General features: G+C 42.7%; 5 protein-coding genes and 2 non-coding genes across 10 annotated transcripts; 4 read left to right on the top strand and 3 right to left on the bottom strand.

Moving 5' to 3' along the window:
• Positions 1-4,786: 4,786 nt before the first annotated feature.
• Positions 4,787-5,715, bottom strand: LOC6612853. Its single transcript, XM_002037309.2, has 6 exons — positions 5,456-5,715; positions 5,285-5,392; positions 5,158-5,217; positions 5,069-5,101; positions 4,921-5,007; positions 4,787-4,858 (listed from the first exon to the last, which is right to left on the bottom strand). The coding sequence occupies exons 1-6, from the start codon at positions 5,687-5,689 to the stop codon at positions 4,838-4,840; spliced, it is 543 nt and encodes a 180-aa protein (XP_002037345.1). The 5' UTR covers positions 5,690-5,715; the 3' UTR covers positions 4,787-4,837.
• Positions 5,716-6,070: 355 nt separating this feature from the next.
• LOC6612852 (circumsporozoite protein) lies at positions 6,071-7,845 on the bottom strand. Its single transcript, XM_002037308.2, has 5 exons — positions 7,726-7,845; positions 7,559-7,669; positions 7,362-7,499; positions 7,238-7,300; positions 6,071-7,167 (listed from the first exon to the last, which is right to left on the bottom strand). Exons 1-5 carry the CDS (start codon positions 7,807-7,809, stop codon positions 6,121-6,123), a joined length of 1,443 nt encoding a protein of 480 aa, XP_002037344.2. The 5' UTR covers positions 7,810-7,845; the 3' UTR covers positions 6,071-6,120.
• Positions 7,846-7,894: 49 nt separating this feature from the next.
• LOC116801519 lies at positions 7,895-9,334 on the bottom strand. Of its 2 annotated transcripts, XM_032721729.1 has the most exons (3): positions 9,096-9,334; positions 8,990-9,037; positions 7,895-8,625 (listed from the first exon to the last, which is right to left on the bottom strand). In XM_032721729.1, the coding sequence occupies exons 1-3, from the start codon at positions 9,315-9,317 to the stop codon at positions 8,326-8,328; spliced, it is 570 nt and encodes a 189-aa protein (XP_032577620.1). In that variant the 5' UTR covers positions 9,318-9,334; the 3' UTR covers positions 7,895-8,325. The 2 variants fall into 2 exon arrangements, 1 of the variants encoding a protein (XP_032577620.1); XR_004362067.1 differs by lacking the exons at positions 8,990-9,037; positions 9,096-9,334 and adding an exon at positions 8,684-8,870 and having other exon boundaries at positions 8,536-8,625.
• Positions 9,335-10,192: 858 nt separating this feature from the next.
• On the top strand, positions 10,193-10,272 carry Trnal-uag. Its single transcript has one exon. It is a non-coding gene; the product is annotated as a tRNA-Leu (tRNA).
• Positions 10,273-11,029: 757 nt separating this feature from the next.
• On the top strand, positions 11,030-11,109 carry Trnal-uag. The gene has a single exon. It is a non-coding gene; the product is annotated as a tRNA-Leu (tRNA).
• Positions 11,110-12,390: 1,281 nt separating this feature from the next.
• On the top strand, positions 12,391-15,168 carry LOC6612849 (serine protease 7). 3 transcript variants are annotated; one of them, XM_032721728.1, is made up of 3 exons: positions 12,391-12,509; positions 13,008-13,605; positions 14,445-15,168. In XM_032721728.1, the coding sequence occupies exons 1-3, from the start codon at positions 12,449-12,451 to the stop codon at positions 15,037-15,039; spliced, it is 1,254 nt and encodes a 417-aa protein (XP_032577619.1). In that variant the 5' UTR covers positions 12,391-12,448; the 3' UTR covers positions 15,040-15,168. The 3 variants fall into 3 exon arrangements, with proteins under 3 accessions (XP_032577619.1, XP_002037343.1, XP_032577617.1); XM_002037307.2 differs by having other exon boundaries at positions 13,005-13,605; XM_032721726.1 differs by lacking the exon at positions 12,391-12,509 and having other exon boundaries at positions 12,799-13,605.
• A 671-nt stretch (positions 15,169-15,839) lies between these two features.
• On the top strand, positions 15,840-17,921 carry LOC6612848 (phenoloxidase-activating factor 1). Its single transcript, XM_002037306.2, has 4 exons — positions 15,840-16,444; positions 16,516-16,612; positions 16,677-16,975; positions 17,301-17,921. The coding sequence occupies exons 1-4, from the start codon at positions 15,931-15,933 to the stop codon at positions 17,666-17,668; spliced, it is 1,278 nt and encodes a 425-aa protein (XP_002037342.1). The 5' UTR covers positions 15,840-15,930; the 3' UTR covers positions 17,669-17,921.
• Positions 17,922-18,803: the final 882 nt, after the last annotated feature.

Below are 18,803 nucleotides of genomic sequence, written 5' to 3'. Positions count from 1 at the left end.
TTGGGCACTAAATAAAAGCGAAACTTGTTTGCGATGTTTTTTCGTTTTCCTCCCAGTGCCCCTCGCCCATTGTTCTTCCTCTTCTCGCAGTCTGCTGGTTGGGGCCTTGAATGGGATCCTGTCCGCAAACTTGATCTTGCTGGTCTGTGTGCGAAGAGTGGGGATGGAAGTGAGTCTTTCGCTGTCTCTTTCGGCTGTCAGTTGGAGCATGTACACTTGAAAAAAATATTCAAGCTTAAAAATCAATTTGTTACAAATATATTTTTATATTTCTTTACAAAATTACTACTATATTTGGGGCTTTTATAGAGGGTTTCATATTTGGAATAAAGTGGCTTAGATCCCTTGCCATCCAATTTCCTTCTCTGTGGTTTGTTTCAGTTTCTGGTTTCTGATATCATGGTTGTATTTTTCTGAATGTGTGTGTCAGTCAGACAGTTGCTACTTCACTTTTTGTTCCTCGTCTTCTTATAATTCTTCACTGCGTTTTTTGCAACATTATCTCTTTATCAGTTGACAGAGAAGACCTTGAGACGCCTCCCATTAAGAATCGCAGCTTAGAAGGGTTCCAGGAGGGACTAAAAACACTTGAAAAGAGACAGCGAACAGGAAGCCCTGTCGCCCGACAAAAATTATAAATTAAATCAGTTTTAGCCAGTGCTAACTGCACACGCTCTTGTTATCCTTGTTCCCCTTTAGAGAGGCCCAAAGGAAACCCCAAAAAGGCAGACACCAAATTATAATTATAATAACCATGATGATAATGCACCCTTCCCACTGTCCACTCATCAGGGCTTTTGTATTTTCGGGGTTTCGGGGAAGCTCGCTCAGGTGAAACAGGTTGAGCGACAGCAAAAAGGCCAAGAAATATGCATTCAAAACATGGCAAGCACATATATTTGTATACCTGATTGTGGGCATAGGTGCACTGGAAAAAAGAATGCAAGAAAATTTTGAAGTCCTTTAAATAAATAATCGATTTTAAAACATTTAGAATTGTGTATTTAATTAGGCAGTGAACAGTTCTTAAATAAAGACAAAATTTATTTGTAATATTTTTTCGTTTTTAGTGCACAATAAATACATATGTGTTTTTGTACTGCCATTTGCACACACTTGATGTTTTCTCATTTTTTGGACATATGTATATATTTTTATGACAACGACAATTTGACAGGCAGACGACCAAGAAAAAGTTTGGGAGAAGCGGAGCATAAAACAGAATTCTCATAATTATCGAGACCTTTGTTTTTGACAAACATCAGGAGCAGCTTGCGAATGCATGTGTCTGTACAAATTGTGTGAAGACATGTGTAGGGGAAGCGGAGCTCGATTTTGGGATCACTTCATGCCACTTCTCAGATGGTGCAGAAAAAAAGAAAAAATGTATATAAATAAAAAAAAATTTAACTGCAAGATCTTTCATATGTTTCTCAACTTGGATTTATATCCATTGCTAAACTGATTATTTTTTAAAGTAAAAAAGAAAACTGCAACTAAAGTCATGCTTCGTTTGTTTTTAAAGAAGTGCAATGCATTCGGATTCTTTAAAGGCCCCTAAGTATGCTAATTTCATTAAAGAGAATCAACAGATCCGGCTTGTTGATTCGCTTCCTGGCGGAATCATTCACTTTTCCGGTGGGCACAATTGTGCCCGTCACTGGAGCTATCTCCAAAATGAAGTGAAATAATCCTGGCTGTCATTAATCAAGACTGGCTCACTCCTCAACTTTCCAGACGAAAACTCTTTTCACTAACTGTTTTTACTTTTGCTGACGGTTTCTGTGCGCGCCGCAATTTAAATGAATTTTTTCCACACTTCATTTTCATTTATTCTGTGTCATGCTCTATCATCATTAAAACGTCCAAATCGCTTCCTTTGTGCCTCTATTTTTCGGCAACAATTTGCTTATCTGGATTCACCATCAACAGGCAGACACGAGGGTACCACAAAATACAGGTGACCATAATATACATACATATATATGTGGGTACATAGTACATATATCGGGGGTCTGTTGGTGGCCTGAAAACCACTTGAGCGTGTTTCCTTTTGACCAGCAAAGTCGGTTGTTTAACGTTTGCACTCTGTGGCTTTCATTTGTGCCAGCCGCCACGTCCCCAACCCCCCAACACAACCGCCCACCCCCTTTTCCACCTGCAGCATTTTCACACTCACTTCATTTAATTTAATTTGTGAGTATTTTTCGGCTGCCGCGGCGAGGAAAACAGTGTAAACTGATACGAGCTTAATGATGTCGATCCCCAGCTCCCTGCGTCTTTGGTCCTAGTCGTGTGTTTTTAGGTGTCACTGCACTGGAAAAAAAGTACTTAAAACCCTTAAATAAAAATTTTAGTTTTGTAACGATTTTTATTCACCTCGGCATTTTCCTTCCTTAATTTTTATTGTAATGTCTTGTTATCAAAAGTAATTTATTTAAGAAATCACATTTGGTTCTGACAGCCGCTTTTTCTTAGTGTTTCCTTCTCTATGTGTGCCTAAGCATTAATTAATTTTAATGAAGCTGTTGCTGATGTGCGTGTTAAGTATCCCAAATTACAGTCAAAAGTTCGATAATTTTGGTTTTTGGGAGTGACAGTTGACAGCTTGAAATTCTGGCTTTTAGGGCTGCAGTTGGTTTTTCGGAATCGTGGATGCGCATCGATAGCTGGGCAAATGCCTGATTCGTATCTCCCCTGAATAGCCGCGATTCGGCTTCACTCCTGGTTTTGGTCAAGTGTCGATAAGACAACCTTTGGCATCTCGCCTCTCTGCTAAATTTCAAAAGGGGCAGGGGGAGCAAAGGCTGCAACGACGTAATCGAAAACCAGTTCTGCGGCTGGAAAAATGTTCATTATAGGGATTTCTCCTTTGTGTATTGTGTACATAAGGCTCTAAAAGTGGTTTGGCAACCCTTTTTGACACACAAACACCATTGCAGTCGGGGAGTAAATGCAGTTTTTAACGAGGCACGTACACATGCCTGTTTAGATGCCACTTCGATGCATTTCCAGCTTTTTTTCGCTGCATTGCAATCACGCCGCTGTTGCATGTTGCATGATGCATGTGCGTGCCGCTTGCCTCGAAAAGCAGGGTGGTTCACTCTTGATCTTGAAGGAACAATCGTTTCAAGGTTGCCGATATATATACTTAAATATTAAAAATACTTTATCGAATATCAAGTAGCCAAAATTATGGGTCAGTTTTGGATCTTGTCCGCTCAAGAGAGTGTCCTTCAAAAAAGTTCATTTTGAAAAATGAGTCGACTTGAGGTACCCTCGCCACTTTTAGTAAACTTGCTCCCAGCAACTATAACTCGATTTATGTACGGACTCTGACAGACTTTGTACATACATTGTTTATGCAATTCTCGTGACTCCTTTTGGTTATGTTTTCTCGACTCGTTGTGGTTTTACATTCGCCTGGCTTTTTGCAGCTCCTGCTGTTATTGTTTATTCTGCTTTGGTAGCATTTATACAGCCGCTCCTCAGTGGAGTCCGTCCAAGTGTCCGCTGCTCCTTAGACCTTGACCACTAACATAGAAACAGGCCGAAACCGGTTGGCGGGCCAACTCGATTTGCACAATTGGCAGTCCTGCCGGCAGAGCTCCCCCCTCTTGGTAACCCATCCATTGCATATATGTATCTACAAGTATATATATATACGATTCAATTACCGAATCACACCCACGCAACTGGTAACTGCGATCCGTGGATTCGGCTAGCTGTCAAACCGCCAATTAATGGCCCAAACAACGACGGCCAACTGATGGACAGAGAGTGTCACAAATTAATGAAAACGATTTCTATTATCATATTTATACTCTATAAAACATAGGCTATGTAAATGATTGGTAGTAGAATTATGCAGGTAATCGTTTATAAATTTATTCATTTTGCTGTTCTGAACATAAACATATCATTATTTCACTATTTTAAAAACTTCAAGAAATAGAGTGTTCCATTTAAGAGGTCTGAAGGGTGTTCAAAGTTCCTGTTTGCCTAAAAGTATTTAAGTTTTGTCTATTGTAATATTTATCCAGTGTTCGCACGAACATCGGTTAGTCAGGTTTTGTGGGTGGGGATTACGGGCTGTGCATTTTAATTGATGCGGGATTATGGGTGCCACAAAGCTGGGAGGCGACCAAAGGGTTGCCGAAATTAATTACCAAAATGTTTGTTAATTTTCATAATTACAGGTCAGGCTGGCACGACTTTCCTTGGGGGAGCGATTGGGATCGTGTGTGAGCGGAGGAGGCAGCAACAGACATTTGCCGCTCGATAAAGTGACTTAATAGCAGGGCTCGAGGAGCAGGGAATGTCTTCCGGAGTTGAGGGACGCCCATACCTTTTCCCCCGAAATCCCGTATGATTCCCATTCCCTTCGAGATGACCTAATTCCGTTCTGTTCGGTTCGGTTCGAGGAACAAAGGCAACCTACTTGTCATAATAAAAATTATTCAAAAACCGGCATGTGTGCATGGCGCTTCCTCCTTCTACTGATGGATTTTATTCAATTTTTTTTTGAAACTTGAGCCCCTAATGTTGTTGGCAATCACGTGTTGCGACTTCGATTCACCTCGTATCATTTGACCCCTCTTCCATTCTGGCTAGAAGCAGATCCCCTTTGGGGATCGAGCTAGAAGCAGATGCAGCATTTCTGATTCTGGAACCCGACCTTGTTTACTCTTCTTGGATTTCAAAACAACCCAGCACTAATTGATGCCCAACTTGTTGATGAACTTGATGATGCACAAATTGGAACACAAAAGAAGCACTCACTAAGCTCTTTGCGCGATTGAATATTTATTTGTTAATTGAACTGCTTCAAAGTTCTTCAGAGGCTGGTGAGGGCATTCTGCGAGGGGTATTACAATTCGTTACTCATCCGATTAACAACTGTTCTTAAGGGCCACTTACAGCCAGATCGCCTAGGCCAGCATTTAGCTGCTTTATATAGGGGGCAGCAGCATCTGCGGCAGCGGCAATAGTCTTCGCACTCACGGCCTGCAAATCAAGTATAATTAGTATAAATCATGTGCAATTCGGGAGATTCGGTCAAGCTTACTCCTCCTTCAGCTATAATAGAAGCACCATTAGACTAAAAAAAATATGAATATTTAATTTATTTAATATTATAAGTTGTATTTAACATACCGAAAGACTGCGTGCCTGAGGTGCGTTCATCATCTGAACACTAAGACTGGTAATGGCATTCTATGAGCATAAAAGAACGATCTTATTCTTGGAAGTTTCCAACGGACTTTCCAGATCTGCAACTTACAGCCAGATCCCCAAGACCAGTGCCCACTCCACCCAGGACATCGCCCAAAAGATTGGTGGCCTCGGGTTGCATATAATCGTTCTCCACTCTTAGACTAGTAAGTGCGTTCTGAAAGAATATTAAATATTTTAGGTAAACATCAAACTAAATATGTATTAGACAGTAAAATACAGCCAGATCTCCCAAGGCGTTTCCCATGTTGCTTAGGATGTTCAAAGTGGTTGGCTGGACAAAATCCGATTGGGAGCTGGCCACAGCGTTTTCCAGTTGATGGATGACCTTATCCCCAGCAACGGCCACTTGGGACACATCTCCCATCAGGGAACCAAAGGTGAGGGTTCCAGCTCTAGCATTTTGGGCCACCAGAACGATGGCAAAAAGGGTTAGAATTGTAAAATACTGCATGTTATTGCTTTTCGTAATATCGGAGAATTACTGAATCACTTCTATTAGCAACACTACATTTATAGGTATTTCTTATCGTTTGGCTTATGTGGGAGTTACCGACTTCTGTGACGCCGCCAATAAAAACGAATCACACATGAGTGCTTCTTGATTCCCAACTGTTTGGCGGTAAGTTTTGATTCTGATTGATCGCTCATTTGATTTAATTTCAGGGTTTTCCTTACGGTATCTATAAGGTGATTTAATCTATAAACGACAGTCTCAAGTAGGTCCTGGTATAAGAAAGCTAAAATTAAATCGACTGTAAGCGTTCAGAAGTCAAAACTGAAATGTAATGGGATTTTATAGAGATCTAGTGCTTAAAGTATAACAGTGCATAGGTCATTAATTTGCTCGTTCATTTATTATTATATTAAAAGTAGAGAGAAACTCTAAAATATGGAGTGGAAAATGTTGCTTGCATCATGTGCAATATTTCCAGCAGCATTAGCTACATCTCCAGAAACGTTTCCAGCAGCATTAGCAACATCTCCAGCGACATTTGCAGCATTTGCAGCATCATGCGCAACATCTCCAGCTACATTTCCAGCTGCATTTCCAATGTCGCCTCCAACCTTGCCGGCGTCGTGGAAAATGTGTCCAGCATCACTTGCAACACTGGATGCAGCACCTGCAGCATCGTGAGCAATAGTGCCAGCAGCTCCAGCAACACTCCAGGCCACATTTCCAGCAGCATTTCCAATATCACCTCCTACCTTGCCAGCGTCGTGAAAAATGTGTCCAGCATGACTTGCAACACTAGATGCAGCACCTGCAGCATCGTGAGCGATAGTGCCTGCAGCTCCAGCAACACTCGAGGCCACATTTCCAGCTGCATTTCCAATGTCGCCTCCAACCTTGCCGGCGTCGTGGAAAATGTGTCCAGCATCACTTGCAACACTAGATGCAGCACCTGCAGCATCGTGAGCGACAGTGCCAGCAGCTCCAGCAACACTTGAGGCAACATTTCCAGCAGCATTTGCTGCACTTCCAGCGACATTTCCAGCAGCCTTTCCAATGTCGCCTCCAACCTTGCCGGCGTCGTGGAAAATGTGTCCAGCAGCACTTGCAACACTAGATGCAGCACCTGCAGCATCGTGAGCGATAGTGCCTGCAGCTCCAGTAACACTCGAGGCCACATTTCCAGCTGCATTTCCAATGTCGCCTCCAACTTTGCCGGCGTCGTGGAAAATGTGTCCAGCATCACTTGCAACACTAGATGCAGCACCTGCAGCATCGTGAGCGACAGTGCCAGCAGCTCCAGCAACACTCGAGGCAACATTTCCAGCAGCGCCGGCTACATCATGAGCTGCCTTTCCGGCCGACTCTGCAACCTTATTTCCCACATTGGATGCAGCGCCATCGGTGGAACAGGTGCAAGCACAGGTAACCGAAGGATTCTCGTTGCTACTTGATACATCACGCTTACTGACAGATTTCTGCAAAGTACAAAAGTAATATTCGATTGTGGAATATGCACGTATTTATCATTGTAAAATATATACATACCTTACTGGTTTGATTGGCAGACTGGCTTGCCAAGGCTTTGAGTTCTGCACTGGCTGCCTCTTCCTATAAGGAATTAAAAAACATTTGAAGAATTTTAAATTGCTTCTGTACTTGTTTAACTTACCGCTTCCTGGGACACCTGATGTCCAAAGTTAATAGCGCTATTGGAAGCCTCTTGTCCTAACAAATTGCCCTCATCTCCCAATTCGTGACCAAAAATGCTGCCATCCATTCCAAGTTCCCAACCGGATGAGGCATTTTCCTACAAATGTTTAAAAATTGCTAAAAACCAGAACTTCCTTTGTATTTTTTTAATCTTACTGCTGCTTCTCCGTACTTCACGCCACTTTTGGCGGCGTCTTGGCCATATTGGATGACCTCTTGGCCTAATTCATTACCGAAAGCGGAGGCATCCTGACCGATTTCGTTGGCCTAAAGCTTAAAATTCAATAATAGTGCTTTTCCAATTTCTCTTTATATTTAATTACCAAGGTGTTGGCCACACTTTTTGCGTTTGTTTTGTGTCCAACTAAGGAAATCACCAACAAAAGACCGACTACTATTATTTTCATGTTTGAATATGGAACTAAAGATAATTGCGAATTTTCCCTACTTTATATACGAAAAATTTAGAACTTTTATCTAAGGTTCAAAGTTCTTATCTAAGACCCACTTTCGTGATCGATCCATTTTAAACACTGTTGCATTTTGACAATTATTTCCTCTAGTCTAGCAAAAAGTACGCAAATAGTGTAAGATAACAATGTCGATGACTCCTAGGTCTGGTTTTTTATCTTTTGTTAATTTGTTTTAATTACACCTAGTTAATGAAGTTAATGCACTTAAAATTTATGATTTAATCACCCTTCGGAAGCTCAAGTTCAAGAATATACATCGATCGTTAACATGTTTTGATAAGAAATTATGATTACCAACTCGCTCTTATCAAAATTAGAACAAAATCGCTTCACTTCTTGGGGTATTTTTTTGTGAATTTATAAGCACTAAAGAGCTATTTTTATTATCAGTCAGTAAACATTTCGGTCTGCTTGTTAGTAAGCAAATCAATAGATTGTGAAGTATAGTATCTACATATCTTCGCCTTTAAGCGGAAAGTACTTATAAGGATTTGGCATTCCATTGGGCAACAATCGCCTGCCAGTTCGTCGCATTTTCAGTTTTTTGGCGAGTATATTGTGATCCAGGGGTTTTTGGGGATTTCGGTAGTTGTTAAATAAAAAATTTAAGAAATATTCAGGCTTCTTCTTTTTCTTGCCGATTTTAGTCGTATGTTTTATCCCCTTTGGTAGTTGGTAAGCAAATCGAATTTTAACGTTTTCGTCTGGTTTGATGTTAAAAACCTTGTCATTTTGATCTTCTAAACTGGACTGGAGAAACGGAATTGAATTATTTTTAATGTTACACATATCAGACTTTATGGCTCACAAGCTTTTTTTCCGTTTGTGCTGCGTCTAATAACTTTGCCTGCATTTCTTGAGCAAACAAGACTAAAAGGGCTAGATATATTAACAATGGGGCTTCCATTCTAGAACTGCTTTAATGTGAATAAGTTCTCAAACGAGATTGTCTAGGAAATCAATTTGTTGCACTTAACATCATTTAGTGTTTACAAATGTACCTATTTTTCTTTTTTATTTACAATGTTTTCGTTTCGATTGAAATGGGTGATTTCAGAAAATGAGTCATAATCTTGTGATTTCAGAAAATGATTTGCATATTGTTGCCACGCACTTTGCGTTTGGGTTTGGTTTTTTTTTCAATGTAATTACTGAGATTTTCCTGGAAACACATGAAAACGGTAAATACAGAATTGAAATATTTTAACATTAGAACTCACGAAGGCCTTAGAGATTTGCCTGGATTCCTTTCCAGTGATTCCGCTGCCGAATTCGAAGAGCGCTTGCATATTTCCCATTGCTTCTTCGATCTCCTCATCAATAGCCTCAGCCTCAAGTGACTCATCTGAGGAGTCACTGTTCAACAGTGCTGGTTGGGGAGCAATCAGCAGGAGCAGAGCCACTATCGCCACCATTCGACTCACCTGCCCCATTCCATCCATTGGAAGCTTTGAACTCGAGTTGGTCGATATCCAATCCACTTAATTCCCGAATTATCCACGGAAACGCTTTGGGAAATCGCTTCGCTGCACTTCTCCAATCTCGGATCCTTCTCCCCGGGAAAACAGCCAATGTCAGCTGCTGTAGTTCGAAATCGGCAGCCATCGCTTTACGACGATTTTTATGCAGCCCGCCAGCGATTTGATAGATTTTTGCATAAAACGATTCCCAGCACTTCCGTTGCGTGACATTTCGGGTGGTGTTCGCCTAATGTAAACAAGTTATAAAACGCTCGTAAAAGGCCAGTGCGAAAGCGAAACTATGGCCACATAAAAAGGCTATAAAACCTGGAGCTTCTGCTACCGCACTCTGTAAAAAAACAGGGAGTCGAGCGGAGAAGTGCAAATGCTGAAATCGTAAAGCAACAACCTCAGGACCTCGTGACCTCAGAAGGGGGTCAATGGCAGAGAACAGGGGAAGTTTGAGTCAAAGGTGACGCCCCCCAACTCTCGTTATCGCAAAATCAAAATGCGTTTGTCAATGAATTAGAATCGCTTCGCTGGCAATGTCGCTCGTAAAGTATTTGCCTTTGTTATAGCATTTTAGCACATTTTACTACCCATACGCAAATTACTAGAGTTTATTCCTCAGATTTTAGCTTTTTTTTTGTTTATGCAAAATGTTTTTTAAGGAACGCCCATGAATTGACTATGTACATTTCCGTACTTGCAACCACTACTATTCCAACTACCTTTTTTGAGATGAGTGTCGGCAACACTGCTGGAAAATCCACCCTAAAATTATGCCAATAATGCTAGTGCGCTCAACTTCAAGGCTCGCTATGTTGAAAGTGCGCATTTGACAACGTGAGAGTACAGGCAGCGTGGCCGAGCGGTCTAAGGCGCTGGTTTTAGGCACCAGTCCGAAAGGGCGTGGGTTCGAATCCCACCGCTGTCACATTTTTTTGTTTTTTTTTTAACATAAACAAAAGAATGATAAGGTTGCTTTTTTTTAAGCCATAGAGATGTCTTACAAATTGTATGAAATCTGTGTTCTTACCCTTCAGTCTTTCTTTTTTTTTTTTTACGAATGTTTCATTTATAGGTGATAAATAACAAAATATATTATAATGAGTAGCCTTAGATATTTTTCGTAGCAAGTGCTAATAGCTTATTCAGAATATGCTGATATTAATCGTATTGTCAAGTTGGAAATCACTCATATTAAACATACAGTGATGATTATTATGTTATTATTTGGTATATATGTACATATCTTTAAACACAAGTATAAAACCATATTTCTATAGCTGGAGTTCCAGTCAGTCTATGTATGTATATTTTGACGAAACCACAGGCAATATTTTATGAGATTGCCCGCTTAAAGGCACATTTAAATCTGAACTACTTATGAGTAATTGTTATTAATTCTGCCCTATTTTGCTCTCGTATTTTAAGTGTCTTTTCATGGACTTGTGGAAGTGGATTTTTCGAAGACAACAAAAATTATTAATTGTTTGCAGAAACTACCATTTTAAACCAGCAACCCAATAAGAATAGAACATACTGTATTTAGCGTTGATAAACTGAGACTAATCACAAACGCAATTACTGCGAGTAATTACTCAAATACCAATTGTTCTATTTTTAGAAAAAAACCTACATTTTTTGTTCAGAACCTTTTATTTTCTAGACGGCGCTTGGCGCCTCATCGCGGCAGCGTGGCCGAGCGGTCTAAGGCGCTGGTTTTAGGCACCAGTCCGAAAGGGCGTGGGTTCGAATCCCACCGCTGTCAAGTTAATATTCTTTTTTTTTTCTCATTTAACAGCAGGATGCTGCGTTTCTTACATATTCCACGCCTAATTAGACCTCGCAGAACGGAACTTCTGAACCCGTGGCCTGTTTTTCCGGAACACAAAGACTCCGTTTATCTGGCGCTGACATTTTCCGCGTGCTGCCTTTCAACTTTTCCGTGTGCTCAACCCTTTTGCGGTAACATGTTGATCCCCTTAACAACCCGCAACGCAAGGGAAATGCCAGGAAATTAAAGGGTTTGCCTTGCTTTTCAGCCGTTGAAATCAAATGGATAAAAGTATCAAATGTCCGAAATGTATCCCGTGGTTATTTCCGGACACCAACTGACTCTTAAATACCGCAAAGATTGTTACTGAATGATAGGCCACTGAAACATTGGGTTTTGTGCGCAAAAAGCAGATTCAAAGCTCATTTACAAGATACACGGAGAAACAGAAAATATTATTAATAAATGTTATGGATTTATTTTTTAAAATAGACTCTGAACTTTGGAATGTAATTTGTTGTGATTTGTTGTTATATTAATTGCCAATTAATATTTTTCTTTTCTAGTGGTTTTGTATTTTCTTTTTTTTTTCTTTTGCTTATGGAAATTTTGCAGTCTTCTTTCCATTAGGAACTGGTTTACATACATATATACAGCACCTTGTTAGCTGGTAAATCACCAGGCGTTCCGGGGAATGACAGAGTGTTCTGCCGGTGGATTTTGCATGGCATAGTTGATATATATCATTTACGAGCCCAGGTCTCTTGCAGATGATGCATGACAAACGGGCAAACCCCCTGAAGGGATGCAAGTGTCTAAATACATGCAATGTCACCATTTGGTAAAATTTTATATAGAACATATCTATTGGGTGAGTAACCTTGTTAGCTTTAAACCGTTTCCTGTTAACCAAATATTTGTAACGTTTAGAGGAAATCCTAACCAACGTCACTGACTTGAGGTCTTGGGTTCCGCAAGTTCGTTGCACCCAAAAATAGGTTTTCCTGATCATAAACTCGGAAGTGAGAACCTTCGGTGTCACTTGGTCACCTAGTGACACGCATCTTAAAGATACAAATCGCATAGTACTAGCCACTAGATTTGAAGATTAAACCGCAGATTGGGCCGCGGAGAACAGTGGTGCTCGATTGTTAAACCCGCTACTGTAGCGTTCCGATCGAGAACCGATCGGAGATCGCGGTCCACGAAGCTGAAGCTGCGGCTATAAAAAGCGCTGACCAACTCCAGCCATTTCACAGTATGTTTTATCGGGTCAGCTGGAAACGATCGCACTCGCTAGTTAATTAAATTCATTTATTAAAATAGCAACAAAATGAAAGTGTTCGCGGCGGTTATTCTTTGTATTCTGATAGCCCACGAGGCCAAAGCCCAGTGTGAGTGTTGGCCATTGAAAAATTCCCAAAATCGTGGGAAATACGCACAAGTGCGAGGAAGTCAAGTGCATTTCTAATTAAGCCGGTTCGACAAGATCATTTGATTCGGTACATTGCACGCGCCAGAATTTAAAGTGGGCACTTCCCCGAGAAGTGCATTGCAAAAACTAGAAAAAGCACACAATCACTTTGAAAATATATCAAAGAGATTATCCATTAATGTCATCGAATGGATTCTATATAATAAAGATACCACTAGTAGTTTTCAAGGCACACTTATATTAGTTTGTAAATTGGACTACTTTAAGCAGTAAAAGCTTTAGTTTTGAGTTTGTTTTCATAATTAATACAAGAGGTTTCTTTAAGTGTGCCTTGATCAATCTGTACAGATTGGAGCAACATCACCTTCCAAAACCGCAAGAATGTCAGAAAAGTGGCGCGCGCATTTAGGGGCATCCCCTGCTGAACCTGATTGCAATATTTTTATCTCCTCAGCAGATTCGAGGTGCATGAATCCCAATCAAACCCCTGGACTTTGTGTGCTCATAAATGAATGTCAGACACTCTACTCCGTGCTGAAACGGTCCACTTTGACTGATCAGGAGAAGAGCTTCATCAAGTCCTCGGCCTGTGGAAGGGGAAGGAATAATCAGCCCTATGTGTGCTGCACCCAGGATACGGGCTATGTGAGGACCCAACGCCAGGATCCTACCTTTCCGCACTACGGTGGATTTGGCCGAGACTGGGAGGAGGAGCGGCCACAGAGTTTTGCTTTTCCCAGACAAGAAAGGCGTCCCTGGAGTTTTGGCAACCAGCCAGACACCAGCAGAACACCTTTTCGAAAATCATCGACTGGCGACGGCTCCAATTTACTACCACAGCCTCCATCCTGCGGGGGCGTGGCTATCAGGAACAGGATATACGATGGCCAGGACACCGATGTGAACGAGTTTCCCTGGATGGTCCTGCTGGAGTACCGCAGACGAAATGGAAATGGTCTGTCCACTGCCTGTGCAGGATCCCTCATCAACCAGCGATATGTCCTTACAGCGGCCCATTGTTTGACTGGCAGGATCGAGCGGGAAATCGGAACACTGTGAGTATATAAAGTCGGTTTTAGATGTACTAATGGGAATTTTTATTAAAAAGAGGCAGGTCAGGGCACGTATGTTTATCAAATTAAAAAATTAATTAGTTTTTGTGGTTAAAACAGAAGATGAAAAAGATGTTATTATATTTTATGGAGATTTCCGAAGCTTATGTAAATCCCTAAACTAATTTCTAATCTCTTCGAAAAATTTCCAGAGATTTTAACCCCAAGTTATTTCAGACATTCTCATGTCAAAGAAAGGGGAATTTTTCCCGCGATCTGCTTTGAGCATCTCTACAAGATCAGTCCGCACAAGTGTCATGGAAAACTTCCTACTCATCTTCCCACTTTATATTAGCTTTGCTTAGAGATTCCACATAACAAGATTTAGTAACTGATTGTTGATGTTTGCGACTCTAGGATTAGGGGACTTACTATAGATCTGACCCACCGATTCATGAATGGGCGCCAGATCAATAGACCTATGAATCAAGTTTTAGTAGTTTAGTAGATCTACTCTCCAATCCAGTTTCTCGGCTTGGGCGAAAGTCATCGCTTATTCACGCTTGTTTGTCCGATAATTCCGCGAAACGTGCTGAATTCTCCGGCTAAGTCGGCTAACGAGGCCAAAGGGATCCCCAGGCTTGGACCTGGCCAATATTAATTAGACTGTGCTTAGCCGCTTGCTAACCTGTTGTGATGATTCACAAACCCGGGCGTTCGGGTTCTCAATTCGCTCCGCTCTCGATTCTCCATTGACCAAGCACCAATTAGCGTTTTAATTCCAGTGTTTAATGGCTTAAATGCTCATTAATTGTTTTCGTCTTGTTTCTCATTTGCTTTAGTGTGTCGGTGAGACTGGGCGAGCATGACACTCGCACCGCGGTGGACTGCCCCCCAGGTGGAGGAAGTTGCTCGCCGGAGGTCCAGCGTTTGGGCTTCGAGGAGATCCGGGTTCACGAAAGATACAGCGAAAAGGCCTCCAATCAGGTGCACGACATTGGTCTCATTCGCCTGGAGCGCAACGTCCGCTACTCGGACAACATCCAGCCCATTTGCCTGCCCTCGTCTGTGGGCCCGGAGTCGAGGCAGTCCGGCCAGCAGTTCACCGTGGCCGGCTGGGGCCGTACTCTGAAGATGGCCCGCAGTGCCGTGAAGCAAAAGGTGACGGTCAACTACGTGGATCCCGCCAAGTGCCGCCAGAGATTCTCGCAGATCAAGGTGAACGTGGAGCCCACCCAACTCTGTGCCGGCGGACAGTTCCGGCAGGACAGCTGCGACGGAGACTCCGGCGGACCGCTGATGCGATTCCGTGGCGAGACCTGGGTGCTCGAGGGCATCGTGTCCTTCGGCTATAAGTGCGGACTGAAGGATTGGCCCGGAGTCTACACGAATGTGGCTGCCTACGACATCTGGATCAGGCAGAATGTGAGGGCTTAAGTCCCAAACTCACACTGAATGTTCAAAACAACAATTGTGATCTTTAGCACTCTTAGATTAGCAAAGTAACTAACTTAGATTTTAGTAGACATAAATATTTATTAATGCAAATAGAAGTTTTATATATGATTTGCTTTTCATTGACTTGGGAAAGATACACACATATATTTCATAATATTAGGTAATATCACCAGCCCAACGAGGTGGTTGACCTGGTCAGAAAACCTTTGGATTTCCCAGCAGAATGCGACACCTTCAACAATCGCGGATCCCAATGACATTGCCACCGCGCTTTAATTGGCGGGTAATAAGGCGCCAGAAAACCACAAGAAAACAACTTCCGGTTTTGGCAGGTGTTTTGCTTTGAGCCGTGGTCGTGGACTTTGGCCAAAACAAAGTGGCAGAGCTTTGCCAAACCGTCGCCGCCTAAAAGTGTGCAACCCATCCACGAGGAGCTTTGACCAGCCAAGAGCCAGACGCTCGCCTTGAACGAAAGTGAAACCAGCTGGCCAGCTGAGTCGGTTATGCAATATATATTATAACCGGACCAGCCGGACGATCGGTATCGGTCGACCTGCCGACTACTGCACTTTTGGACTCGTTTTTTCGCCGCCTAAGTGGGGCGGGGGCGTCGCATTTGTTGACACCTGAGATGGAGCTTTGAGCTGGTAGACTGAAGACCGGAGACTGAAGACCCGGGGGTCTTCGGCTCTTCCGACTTTTAGGGGTCTTCGGCTTTTCGCTTTTTGGCACTCCGCTTATACAAACTGCGTTGCCATTCAGTTTCGGTTCGTAAGTCTTTGCCGCCGCTTCTTCTTGCCAGACGATAGGATTTGGATTTGGATTTGGATTGTATCTGCGGTTCAAGATCACTTATAAATACTGTTACCCATGCTCGGTTCGGTTCTGCGACTATGGATACTCTTCGGCTGTTTCTACCGCTTCTTGGCTCTGGCCGAGGTCCTGCAGGAGTGCGACATTCCCAATGAGACGAAGAGGGGTGTGTGCCTGGAGGTCAGCCGGTGCAAGGCGTATCTTCAGGTGCGGAATGCCACCAATTTGCCGGCGGAGAAGGTTAATTTCCTGAAGAAGGTGCAGTGCGAGGTGGAGCAGCAAGTGTCGGAGGCGCAGGGTTCATACGAATCCCTGGTTTGCTGCCCGGCGAATGGCCAGGATTACCTATTTCCCGTGCTCCAATTCTCCAAGTTCGAGTACCGAAGATTTCTGGATGTCACCGCTCGATTCAAGCGGAAGAAACTCAAGCGGCGCATTCAAACGGTGGAGCCAAGTTCGGGATTCAATTTACTCAATGAGTGCGGCAAACAAGTGACAAATAGGATTTACGGAGGGGAAATCGCCGAACTGGACGAGTTTCCTTGGCTGGCCCTGCTGGTCTACAATTCGAGTGAGTCTAAATAAGTGTTACAAAAGTGTTTATTTTCATTTCCTTCATTTTCTCACCCTAAATATTTTTAGATGACTACGGTTGCAGTGGAGCCCTAATCGATGATCGTCATATCCTAACAGCTGCCCATTGTGTTCAAGGCGAAGGAGTTCGTGATCGCAAAGGATTGTGAGTAAAATTTAAACTAAAATGTTTTTATGTATGTTTATAACGAATTTTACAATCCATTTAGAAAGCATGTGCGTTTGGGCGAATTCAACGTAAAAACGGAACCCGACTGCATCGAGGAGCCAAACTATTTGAGCTGCGCAGACGCCGCTTTGGATATTGCCTACGAAAAGATCCATGTGCATCCGGAGTACAAGGAGTTCTCCAACTACAAGTACAATGACATCGCCATTATTCGGCTGAAGCATCCCGTATCCTTCACCCACTTCGTCATGCCCATCTGTTTGCCCAACAAATCCGAGCCACTGACTTTGGCCGAGGGCCAGATGTTCTCCGTTTCCGGATGGGGTCGCACGGATTTATGTAAGTATGCCCAATAATTTCGATATACTATGGCTATATCGTATCTTAACTTCTTCAAGCTATAATATGTTCTTCTGTGTTTTAAAGTGGAAAAACAATGCCAGCTTGATTGAGGGGGAGAACAATAACATTTACCTCTTTATTAATGGAAGTTTTTGAAAACCAAAACATGGTCCTTTCCATAATTTAGACATAGCTGTCTACTAAATTCATTCAGCACGGAAGTCTTGTGTTTATACAATGCCTCTGGAAAATATTCCATTTACTGAAAATAAGTTTTTTCACCTAAATCAATTTATAAAATATGTTATTGATTTTTTTGCAGTCAACAAGTACTTCATCAACATCCACAGTCCCATCAAGCTGAAGCTGCGCATTCCGTACGTCTCCAATGAGAACTGCACCAAGATCCTCGAGGGATTCGGAGTGCGCCTGGGTCCCAAGCAAATCTGTGCCGGCGGGGAGTTCGCGAAGGACACGTGTGCCGGCGACTCCGGAGGACCTCTGATGTACTTCGATAGGCAGCACTCCCGGTGGGTGGCCTACGGCGTGGTCAGCTACGGATTCACCCAGTGCGGGATGGCCGGGAAGCCGGCTGTTTATACTAACGTGGCCGAATACACGGACTGGATCGACAGTGTTGTGCAGCAGAGGAAAAAGAGCCAACAGACGACGCAGGCCAAAATGGCTTGACGTCAGATTTCTTTATTCTGGGAGGGGAACAATTGGCGCCTAATTGAAGTGGGCGGGATTCCGATTCAGATCTGTTTACCTCTACCATACTTGTATCTACCGTATTTGTACATATTTTGCTAATTATCTAACAGCCATCAACTATTTGGTTAAGCGTGTGAGTGAATGAGTGCGGAATGTGAGTGCCTGTGCGAGTTAACAAAAGTCTGAAAAACATGTTTCTATTTAAATAAACTACTGAATATTTACCGCGTCTGTGGAGTTTATTTGAAATGGGCTGCCGTTGAAGATTGCCGCTGACTCAGCCGGGAAATTGTAACTCTAAACTGCCGGAAAATAGTCACTTGAATGGTTTACAAATATAATATTCATGTGTTGCATGTAGCAGCTGAAATTTGTTTGACAATAATTACTTCTCGAAAATGTAACCAGTTCATTCAACTTGCAATCAGTATGTTTTTATGACTGAGTCAGTCTGTTCATGTAGTGTCATAGGGGTATAAGTTTATTTCTACACCTTTGAATATGATGTTTATATGTATTTTCTTTAAGTGTATTTTCGATATCAGCTGTATAACAGCTGTTTGTCCGCTTGGCCAGCTGCTCAAACCCGCCGATGCAGTGGTCTTCGGTTTGATGTCGTCATTGATTGCCACACTTTGCTTTCACCCGCCATTCGCGTGCACTCAAAACGAGGCTTAAAAAGCATACAAAAAAATGGTCTGCTCGCGAGCCGAGTGATGCAATGGCTGCCAAAAACAAAGCCCATCCAAAAGTCAGCCAAAATCGGTGCCCAAATCGGTGGCAGGCCCATTCATCAGGCCTGCCTGGGATCCGAAAATAGCCAGAAGCCCAGAAAAGAGCGCTCCCTGGGCCATTTGTATGCGGTGCGCAGGTGTTGTGTCGAGTGCCGAGTGCCAGTGGGCCACTGACCAAAATTGGCCAAAAGCGAACAAGAAAGATACGAGCGAACCGAAAGATCCGAGCAGAGGGATTTCAGTTTGGATTTCGAGGGGCGACTACTCATCGCGAGTGCGTCATGGAGTGAAAGTGAACTTGACTCTTCGGCGGGCTGCATTTGATTCAGTGCCCCCAACCGGTGATTATGATGTGTGCATTAATATTCATGATGTTT

Source organism: Drosophila sechellia, chromosome 3R (genome assembly GCF_004382195.2).
Source record: "Drosophila sechellia strain sech25 chromosome 3R, ASM438219v1, whole genome shotgun sequence".
NCBI lineage: Eukaryota > Metazoa > Arthropoda > Insecta > Diptera > Drosophilidae > Drosophila > Drosophila sechellia.
This window is presented reverse-complemented; position numbering and strand designations above follow the sequence as displayed.